Consider the following 10,634-nt stretch of genomic DNA (forward strand, 5'->3'; position numbering starts at 1 on the left):
TTGGTGGGGGGATTGCTCTAAAGGTTATCAAAAAATCATTTACTCATTATCAAATATAAACAAGAAGTGGACAAGGTAGCAGAAAAAAGACTGTTCCTTTATCAGTTGAGAAACAAACGAATTTTCGTTCTCGTCTCGTTTACACAAAACTATTCACTTTGCCCAAGTAGAAGGAAAGCTCATCAAGCGGGGTTTAAAGAGTAAGAAAGCTAAGAACACGAGGTATCCGTGTCCATTTGTCAAGGTCCATTTCGGTGTCTAAAATAGACCTCGAAATTGACTGACAGTGACATGGATGGAGGTGTCATCAGTGTTTATTTCGGTGTCCATTTCGGTATTCATTTTTTAATTTTTTTTTTTTATTCTTTATTTTTAAATTAATTTTTATGTTTTTTTATAAATTATTGTTTTATTAAATAACTTCATATAATAAAATAAAATAAGAAACAACAATAAATTAAAAAAAATACAAACATTTCAATAACTAAATTAAATGTGTTTAGCCCATATTTTAATATTATTGGCCCACTTTCTATTTTGAACTCACTTGAAACCCATCTATCTATTTTTAAGCCCAAAAAAACCCTAATGAAAAATACCACATCCACCTCCACATCGCATCTATCATCTTCTCCGTTCTTCATATCCCATAAAACCTGAAAAAAATGAAAAAAAACAAAAAACTGCACACAAATTTTTAAAACGGCAAAAAAGAAAAAAAAGAAATCAAAGATTTGAATTTAACGGTCAAAAGGGGATGTGTTTTCACCGTCTGGGTCTCAACATTGGTTGCCGACGCCGGAATCGACACTACAGCGGTGTCCACCGACGTTGGAAAGTCAGCTCGGTGGTGGACGACGGTGAAGAAACGTTGCAGGCACCGATAGCTCTAATCTTGCGGCGGAAAAAAACTCTGTTTTATCAATAGTTATGAAGGAGGGGATCCTTGTTTTAAGCTTTAGCTTTTTCTCATGGGTTGAAGTTTGTTTTGTCTTGGAGCTTCTAGGTTTCTTGTTAGTTTGTTTTTGAGGTTATCAGCAGATATTTTTTTTTCAGTTTTCTTCGAGCCTTTTGCTGTTGGTTAGTTAGGCCCATTGCTTTTAGTTTGATATCGAGTGTGTTTTCTCAAATGCTTTCATTCTTAGATAGTTAGATAAAGATTCTTTCCGTTTTTATACAAGTTCAGCATTTTTTTAAAGAATTAAAGTTTTAAGGTTTAAGAGCAAATTTAAGACTAATGATAGCCAATGATAGAAATTAGTTACATATAGAACTCCAAATCATTCAGGAGGACCAAATAACTTGACCTACATATCAATATTACAAATCAAACATGCCAAATATTCAAAAGCTGATACATCACCTACATTCATAGTAATTTAGTAATCCACCTAACAAGAAACAACTACAACACTATCCAAAGCACAATGAAAACTACACGAAGGTAAATAACACTATCTGTAACTTGTAGGTATTTCAGAATATTTGTAGATAACATAAAGCATAGAAAACAGGATAGACACCTACAATTCTCGTCATGCTATAGGTGCAACAATTGAGCTCGAGCCACTATCTCTTGGATGGTCTTTCATCATCGTCACCACCATCATCCCCGTCATCATCATCTGAATCATCGTTTTTGGATCTTTTCCTCTTTGGTGGGGCCTCGACTTTATCATCGTCGTTGTCATCATCATCTTCCTCCTCTTCGTCTGATTCAGCATCCTCATTAGCACCGTTCTCTTCTGGCTCAAAGTCACTAGCATCTTCTTCGTCTTCAGCATTAGCCACAGGTCGAACCAAGTATTCAGTTGGAGCATCCTCCTAGTTACAATTAAGTCAATAACAAGTAACAGCAAACCCCAACCAAACAAAAAGAAACTAATCTAATAATATAATATAATCTAATTTAATAATAAAATAAATAAATATAATATGTGCATATCAGGTACTCCGTATTTTATATTTTCTAGGGATAAAAAAAATAAAAACATAGAAACAAACAATGAACTTTTTTTTTTATCAAAAAACACAACCAAATTATAAGATTATAAGATGATGAATAAAATTAAATTAGAAAGTAGTAGTAAAGATAAGAACTAGAGTATCTATCTATTAAACTAAATAAATTTATTAGCGGTCAAATATGTACACAAAATGAAACAAAAAACTTCGCAAGCCTTCTTCTGACTCCAAACAATAATCAAAATTTTACACAACTTTTTTTAAAAAAAAGTACACAAACTACAGCGTATAAAACTATATACCAGAAAAGTACAGTAAAACAAGATTAATTTCGTAAGCTAAAAATATAAATTTAGAGAACAAATACGTAAACCGGATCTGTAAATACATAAAAACACTAGAGTTTATCAGATCTGGAATATACAAATATCAGAGTATTTCTGTGCAGTCAAAAATATAAATATAAAGAAAAAATAATATAAATAATAATAATAAGTACAAATTAAATTGCGCATATGAATTGTGAACTAAAAAAAACACATATAAAATCAATTAATTCTAGTCATGTTGACAGGTTTAGTAAAAAGAAGACTGAATTCACAGAAACTACACCTTTCTACTAAGGTTAATATATTAACTGAAATATAAAAATAGAAAAATCAACAAGCTTAACGAATTCTACACGGTTAAAATTAAAATAAATTCGATAATTATACCTCATCGTCTTCAGCTTCATCCTCGTCATCGTCGTCGTCGTCGTCATCACTATCATCACCGTCATCGTTACCGTCGTCATCTTCATCCCCTTCCTCCTCTTCATCGTCATCTTCTTCATCATCTACCGACTGTACCGGTGGAGCGCCGCCTGACGCCGGAAAAACCTCTTGTACATCATCATCATCCTCTTCATCTTCTTCCTCCTCGTCGGCGTCTTCATCGTCACCGTCATCTTCTTCAACTTCAATTTCACTATCGATTTCTACAAGTTCTTTCTCAATTTTGAATTCCGTTTCTTCATCAACCAACAGCATCATGTTTAATTAGAATATGATAATAATTTAATTTTAAAAAATGAAATTAAAATTTGAGTGAAGGTGAGGAGAGAAAGGAGAAAGGGTGAAGAATAGAGGCGGTTTTTCGTTCTTCAGAGTAGCTACACCGAAGATTTGATCTTGTCCGTTGAATTGGTACTTGACATGGATAGATGACATGGAGGTCGATCGAATGGTTGTAATGATATGACGCGGTTTACCTTGTGTTTTCGTAGACCATACGTACAACGCGCATCTAGAATTATTTTTGGATCACGTGCTCCGGGCGTGATTTAGCAAATAAAAATAAAATAAAAATAATTTGTTTTCTTCATAAATAAAAATGAAAAGTTAAAACAAATACTGCTATTAAAATAATTTGAACTACAATTAAAAGTGAAATTAAAATTATTCAAAGTTAAGTATCATCAATAGCTTCTCGGTCCATTGGCTTGGAAACGACATGCTTATTAGATAATTTGTCTTATTTACTTCGGGTAATAGTACAGGTAGACAGCATTGTTGTATTTACTCCAGGACGAAGTTTTTATTAACGGAGAGGTACTGTAACAACCCTCACTTTTTGACTTCTAAATTACTGAATTAACCCTAGGGTTATATGTCTGACTATATGTATTAAGAGTTGTTATATACAATTAAATATTAACCGAATAGTAATTTTTAGTCAACAATGTACGCTTAAATAAAAAATATATTATTAATTTATATAATTTGACATAATTTAACTAAGTATATAAACTTTGTATCACTTTTATTATTTAGTTAATGTATTATATATTTAACTATATAATAAATTTAATTATATATAAATGTAATAATATTTACAAACTTACTAAAACTATAGTTTAATAATTAAAATCATAATTATTATTAAAAATACAAAATACCGAATTATTTATTATTTTTATGCAAAATTTGTATTTATTAATTAAAAAAAATATTGACAAATATTCTTGAAAAAGCACTAAATCAATTTGTTTATTTATATAAAAAAAATCCTTAAAATAAATGAATTTAAAAAAAATAAATAAATAAATAAATAAAATACTTTTTAATTAAAAATTATAATGGAAAAACTACTTTTATTATTTTATTTTGTGCATTATCCCATGACCTAACATTTAATACTTTTGAATTTTAAAATCCCATTAAAAATTAAAATATTTCTTTTTCTTTTAATTATTTTATTCATTTTACCTAATTTTTTCAAGTATAAATACCCCTCATTTCTCATTCAAACTCACACCAAAATTTCTCTCATTCTCTCTTTGAAGAATTACTACTAGTAAGTATTCTTTTCTTACTTTTTACTTTTTACTTTTTGCTTTTTACTTCGATTTATATTTTATTTTTTTACCAAAACATGTAAATAATGTTATAAATTATATGCAATTAAAAATAAGATAAATAACATGTTATAATTAGTAATATATGTTACTAAAAATTATAAAAGTATTTTTATGAGTTAATATATAGGAATTATAATTAAAATCGAATTAATGAATATATATGTATATACGCACCTAACGTGAAGGTTATAATTAAAGATAGCGTACAAAGACTACAAACATCACCGCTACTTGTGGCATGATCCTTGTTACCATTATGAGACGCTTGTGGATCTCGAATGCCAAGACTTAGATTCTGGTCAAGAGATCCTGGGCCACTCGGTAACAATAGATCATTCGAGTGACTTGCATGTTAGCAACGAAGTTTGGGCGAGATTGTACAACATCTTTGTTAAGTGTAACAACCCTCACTTTTCGACTTCTAAATTACTGAATTAACCCTAGGATTATATGTCTGACTATATGTATTAAGGGTTGTTATATACAATTAAATATTGACCGAATAGTAATTTTTAGTCAACAATGTACGCTTAAATAAAAAATATATTATTAATTTATATAATTTGACATAATTTAACTAAGTATATAAACTTTGTATCACTTTTATTATTTAGTTAATGTATTATATATTTAACTATATAATAAATCCAATTATATATAAATGTAATAATATTTACAAACTTACTAAAGCTATAGTTTAATAATTAAAATCATAATTATTATTAAAAATACAAAATACCGAATTATTTATTATTTTTATGCAAAATTTGTGTTTATTAATTAAATAAAAAAAATTTAAAAAAATAAAAAAATAAAATATTATTGACAAATATTCTTAGAAAAACATTAAATAAATTTATTTATTTACATAAAAAAATCCTTAAAATAAATAAAAAAAATAAATAAATAAATAAATTACTTTTTAATTAAAAATTGTAATGAAAAAACTACTTTTATTATTTTATTTTATGCATTATCCCATGACCTAACATTTAATACTTTTTAATTTTAAAATCTCATTAAGAATTAAATATTTCTTTTTCTTTTAATTATTTTATTTTTTTTACCTAATTTTTTCAAGTATAAATACCTCTTTCTCATTCAAACTCACACTAAAATTTCTCTCATTCTCTCTTTGAAGAATTACTACTAGTAAGTATTCTTTTCTTACTTTTTATTTTTTTACTTTTTACTTTTTACTTTTTTACTTTTTACTTTTTACTTCAGTTATTATTTTTACCAAAATATGTAAATAATGTTATAAATTATATGCAATTAAAAATAAAATAAATAACATGTATACACTATTACTATTACTAGCACCTATAACCTACTACTTATATTGTAACATAAAAACATTTTGGGATATGTATTAGAGATGTATAGATCTTCGAACTTTCTTGACGAATGGTTTCTATGAGATTCTAGGCAGAGGGTTTGGATTTCCGATTTAAAAGGTCCTATGGCTCAAGCCCCTAGATCTAAATTAGCCATTCGAAGGGAAAGGGGTGATTGGAAGCTTATCTAATACGGCAAGTATCCTAAAATGGAAAACATTGATAAAAGTAGAAACTCTCTAGTCATAGAAACTTAGTAAAATAAGAAACTTTCTAAAAATGAAAACTTTATAAAAATAGTAACTTACTAGGAATAGAAACTTAGTAAAATAAACTATACTTAAACACATACTTAAACTTAAACATGGACAAAACACTTAACTACTCTTAAATGTCAATAGGTTGACTTTCCTGCTCACTCGTTCAACTCTTTATTCCGAGGAATAACACTCTCTCTACTTACTAAGGTGAATTCATAGCCCCTCTTTAATTGCTAGCAAACTTACTTACTTTTACTTGGGGTGAGACACATGCTGTTTTTACTTTTTACACTTTAGACACAAGTACCAAACTGTTAAACTATGCTATACCCGGCTATGTCCGACTAAGTCCCTACTGTGATATTTTTAATTGATGCGGAATGCTTAATTATTGGGGGTAGGCCTATCGGGAGTAACGTCCCCGATACATTTGACCAAGTCATTGTATTACTTAATAATGAAATTAAACCGACAAGGACAGACACAACTTGTCATGGGGCAAACTTGAACGTTTAGTCTAAATATCACGCATTGGCATAACTTTTTGATCCTACGGGAGATCAACTTTACAAACTAAATCTTGTGGTATAAAACAACCACAAACTTTTTGTTAAACCTATGAACTTCACTCATCCTTTTTTTGGTTGACACTTTAGCATGTTTTGTCTCAGGTGCTGTTTGATTCAAGCTCTTATACTTACTGCTTATGTGATGCTACTTGGACATAGGATCAAGAGATATCGCATTTATTACTTCTGCATGTGAACATTTACGATATTGTTATTCCTGTCATTGTAACGACATTTCATTTTCCGCTGCGTACTCATTAAAGTTAAATTCGTCATTTAGTATTGTTCTCGTTTATTATAATATGTTGGTATGTTTTGATATTAGTGACGTTCCTTCCAGACCCTATTGGGAGGACGTTACAGATTGGTATCAGAGCAAACCAGGTTGTTATAGAGAACCAGGATTGCATCTTTATGTGTGCCTTACTTGCTAGCTAGGGTGCCTTAGCAATCTAGGAAACTATAACCTTTCCTGCCTTAGACTTAAAGCACTTAGAATTGCCTTATAATCTTAACAACCTTGCTTTGATAATCTTGGCTTAAAATGCTAATCAAAGTCTCTTTCCTAAAGTTAGGATGAAAAGCTCAAGCATTAATAAACCAACTCTCTTCAAGCCAACCGAAGAAGATACTAAAGGATCTACCACTGAAAAATCTATCCAAAGTCCACCTTATGGCTTTGGTGGTCCTCGTTCACCAAACTATAGTCCAGATACTCTACCTGCTTCTCCGGAATTTCACCCAACTCAAGGATCTGAAAGCGAAGGAGAAAGCCCTGCTGATTCTGCTGACTCTGGTTCTTTTCACTCATTGGTACATAAACCGATGAGTACTCCTGAATTGGATGCTCTTCAAAACCTCCCTAACTACGACAGTGACTTCTCAAATTACGAACATGAAGAAGAGCCTATTGAAGAATCGTCTGAAAACTCAACTCTAAAGAGAAAGCAACCCGAACCCGCTACCAGTCCATTATTTTGTAATAACATGGAGCACGTAAGGGTAAAGTCTGATATCCTCAACCTTCAGAGTAGTTGTGAGAAGAATAAGGAGTTTAGTAGACGTCATGTTGCTCGGATAGAAGTGCGTCTAAACAACCTAGAAAAGGAAAACAAAATCCTAAAGGAAATCATCAAAGAGTCTCTTTCGGCTCAGAATGATAATAAGAAGCCTGCAGATAACACAAGGTCGAATTATAAGGGTTCCTATCCTTTCTGTATTCGTTGTGAGAGGCATCACCCGGGGAAGTGTACTGTTGTTTGCGCATCATGTAAGAAAGTGGGACACGTTGCTAAGACGTGTAAAACTCCTCCAAAGGATAAGGCTATTGTTCCAGGCAAAGCTCCTCCAACATGCTATACTTGTGGGGAGAAGGGACACATTAGTCCAAATTGTCCTAAGAAAAAGGATAATCCCGCTACTGGAGCTAATACTACTGCTGCGAAGGGTCATGCGTTTGTTATTACTACTGCTGAAGCTCGAGATGAGGATGAGGTCATCACTGGTACGTATCTTGTCAATAATTATTATGCAACTATTTTATTCGATACTGGTGCCGATAGAAGTTACGTGTCTAGTGATTTTTGTACCCTATTTGCTGAAAAGCCTCAACCCTTAAAAGATTAGTAGAAGTAGCCAATGGAAAGGTCATGCAAGTCGATAAAATCTATAAAAACTGCAACCTAATCTTAGCCGATAAAGAATTTAAGATAGGCCTTTTGCCGGTCGAACTCGGAAGTTTTGACGTCGTAGTTGGTATGGATTGGTTACGTCCATTACATGCTGCTATCATGTGTTACGATAAAACTGTTAATGTTCCATTGGGGAATGGAGATACTCTCATCATCCAAGGTGAAAAGAGTGGTTCCAATCTCAATATCATCTCCTATATTAAAACCCGCAAATACCTTATGAAAGGTTATCCAGCCATTCTAGCCCACGTTAAGCTGATCGAATCGAAAGAGAAGCGTATTGAAGATGTACCAGTGGTTAGAGACTATCCCGATGTGTTTCTCGAAGATCTTCCTGGTCTTCCACCTCCTCGACAAGTTGAATTTCAAATTGATTTAGCTCCCGGTGCTGCTCCTATTGCTAAAGCACCATACCGTTTAGCACCTTCCGAAATGAAGGAACTTTCCAACCAGCTCCAAGAACTATTGGATAAAGGTTTCATTCTTCCAAGCTCGTCCCCATGGGGAGCTCCTATTCTATTTATTAAAAAGAAGGATGGTACGTTAAGGATGTGCATTGATTACCGCGAACTTAACAAGCTTACTATCAAGAACCGTTATCCGTTGCCACGTATTGATGATCTATTCGACCAACTTCAAGGGTCAAGTGTTTATTCAAAGATTGATTTGAGGTCCGGATATCACCAACTTAGAGTCAAGGAATCTGATATTCCTAAGACTGCTTTTCGCACTCGTTATGAGCACTATGAATTCTGTGTCATGCCTTTTGGTTTGACCAATGCTCCTGCCATTTTCATGGATCTCATGAACCGTGTCTGCAAACCTTATCTCGATAAATTTGTCATTGTTTTCATTGATGACATTTTGATCTACTCCAAGAGTGAGAAGGAACATGAGCAACATCTGCGCGTGATTCTTGAACTCTTACGAAAGGAACAACTCTACGCTAAGTTTTCTAAGTGCGAGTTTTGGTTCAAAACCGTACAATTCCTCGGACACGTTGTTGATAGTAATGGAATACATGTCGATCCAGCTAAGATTACCGCTATCCAGAACTGGGAGATACCAAAGATTGCGAAGCATATTCGCTAATTTTTGGGACTTGCCGGTTATTATCGGAGATTCATAAAGGATTTTTCCCTTCTTGCCAAACCTCTTACGAAGCTAACTCAAAAAGGGAAGAAGTTTGAGTGGTCCGAAGAACAGGAATCAGCTTTCAAGATTCTGAAAGAGAAGTTGACCACAGCCCCGATTCTATCTTTACCTGAAGGTACTGAAGATTTTGTTGTTTACTGCGATGCCTCAAAGCAAGGCTTTGGTTGTGTTTTAATGCAACGTGAAAAGGTTATTGCCTACGCATCTAGACAGTTAAAGAAACACGAGGAGAACTATACCACACACGACCTTGAGTTAGGTGCCGTAGTATTTGCATTAAAGATATGGAGACATTATCTATATGGTACCCAGTTTACGGTGTACACTGACCATAAAAGTCTTCGACACATCTTCGATCAAAAACAGCTGAATATGAGGCAAAGCCGATGGCTCGAGTTATTGAACGATTATGACTGTAAGATGGAATATCATCCTGGCAAGGCAAACGTAGTTGCCGATGCCCTCAGTCGAAAAGACGACGTTAAACGTGTTCGTGCCTTAAACCTGAAAATCAAATCAAATCTTATATCACGAATCTGCGAAGCTCAACTGGAAGCTATTAAACCAACACTTATCGAAGGTGAAGGACCTATCGGTTTCGAGAACCAACTCCAAGTGAAAGCTAATGGTACACGGTACTTTGGCAACAGAATTTGGGTTCCTCGCTTCGGTAATCTCCGTGAACTAGTCTTGGTGAAGCGCATAAGACTAGGTATTCTATTCATCCGGGTTCCAGTAAGATGTACCACGATGTGAAAGAATTCTTCTGGTGGCCAAATATGAAAGCCGACATTGCTACTTATGTTAGTAAGTGTCTCATTTGTTTGAAAGTCAAGGCTGAACATCAAAAGCCTTCTGGTCTGTTGACACAACCCGATATTCCGCAGTGGAAGTGGGAATGTATCGCTACGGACTATATTACTAAATTGCCCAAGACTTCTAGTGGCAATGATACTATATGGGTCATAGTAGATCGTCTTACTAAATCTGCTCATTTCTTACCGGTCAAGGAGACCGACAAGATGGAGAGATTTTCACCGCTGTATATCAAAGAAATTGTCTCTCGTCATGGTGTTCCTATATCAATAATATCCGATCGCGACAGTAGATTCACTTCCAGATTCTGGAAATCCTTACAAACTGCTCTTGGAACTCAACTCGACATGAGTACTGCTTATCATCCGCAAACCGATGGTCAAAGTGAACAAACCATTCAAACATTGGAAGATATGCTTCGCGCTTGTGTTATCGACTTC

The 10,634-nt window shown here is 33.2% G+C and overlaps 1 protein-coding gene across 1 annotated transcript; it reads right to left on the reverse strand.

Annotated features, from left to right (window-relative positions):
- Positions 1–1,290: 1,290 nt before the first annotated feature.
- On the reverse strand, positions 1,291–3,085 carry LOC139863798 (uncharacterized). The gene is made up of 2 exons (XM_071852403.1): positions 2,682–3,085; positions 1,291–1,824 (listed from the first exon to the last, which is right to left on the reverse strand). Exons 1-2 carry the CDS (start codon positions 2,997–2,999, stop codon positions 1,570–1,572), a joined length of 573 nt encoding a protein of 190 aa, XP_071708504.1. The 5' UTR covers positions 3,000–3,085; the 3' UTR covers positions 1,291–1,569.
- Between the last annotated feature and the right edge of the window lie 7,549 nt (positions 3,086–10,634).

Source organism: Rutidosis leptorrhynchoides, chromosome 1 (assembly GCF_046630445.1).
Source record: "Rutidosis leptorrhynchoides isolate AG116_Rl617_1_P2 chromosome 1, CSIRO_AGI_Rlap_v1, whole genome shotgun sequence".
NCBI classification, from domain to species: Eukaryota; Viridiplantae; Streptophyta; class Magnoliopsida; order Asterales; family Asteraceae; genus Rutidosis; species Rutidosis leptorrhynchoides.

Excerpts from the sequence above, each read along its gene's own strand:
- LOC139863798 (XM_071852403.1), bottom strand. The coding sequence starts at position 2,999 with ATGATGCTGTTGGTTGATGAAGAAACGGAATTCAAAATTGAGAAAGAA. Across the intron at positions 1,825-2,681 it reads ATGAAGCTGAAGACGATGAG|GAGGATGCTCCAACTGAATA; the intron begins GTATAATTATCG and ends AATTGTAACTAG.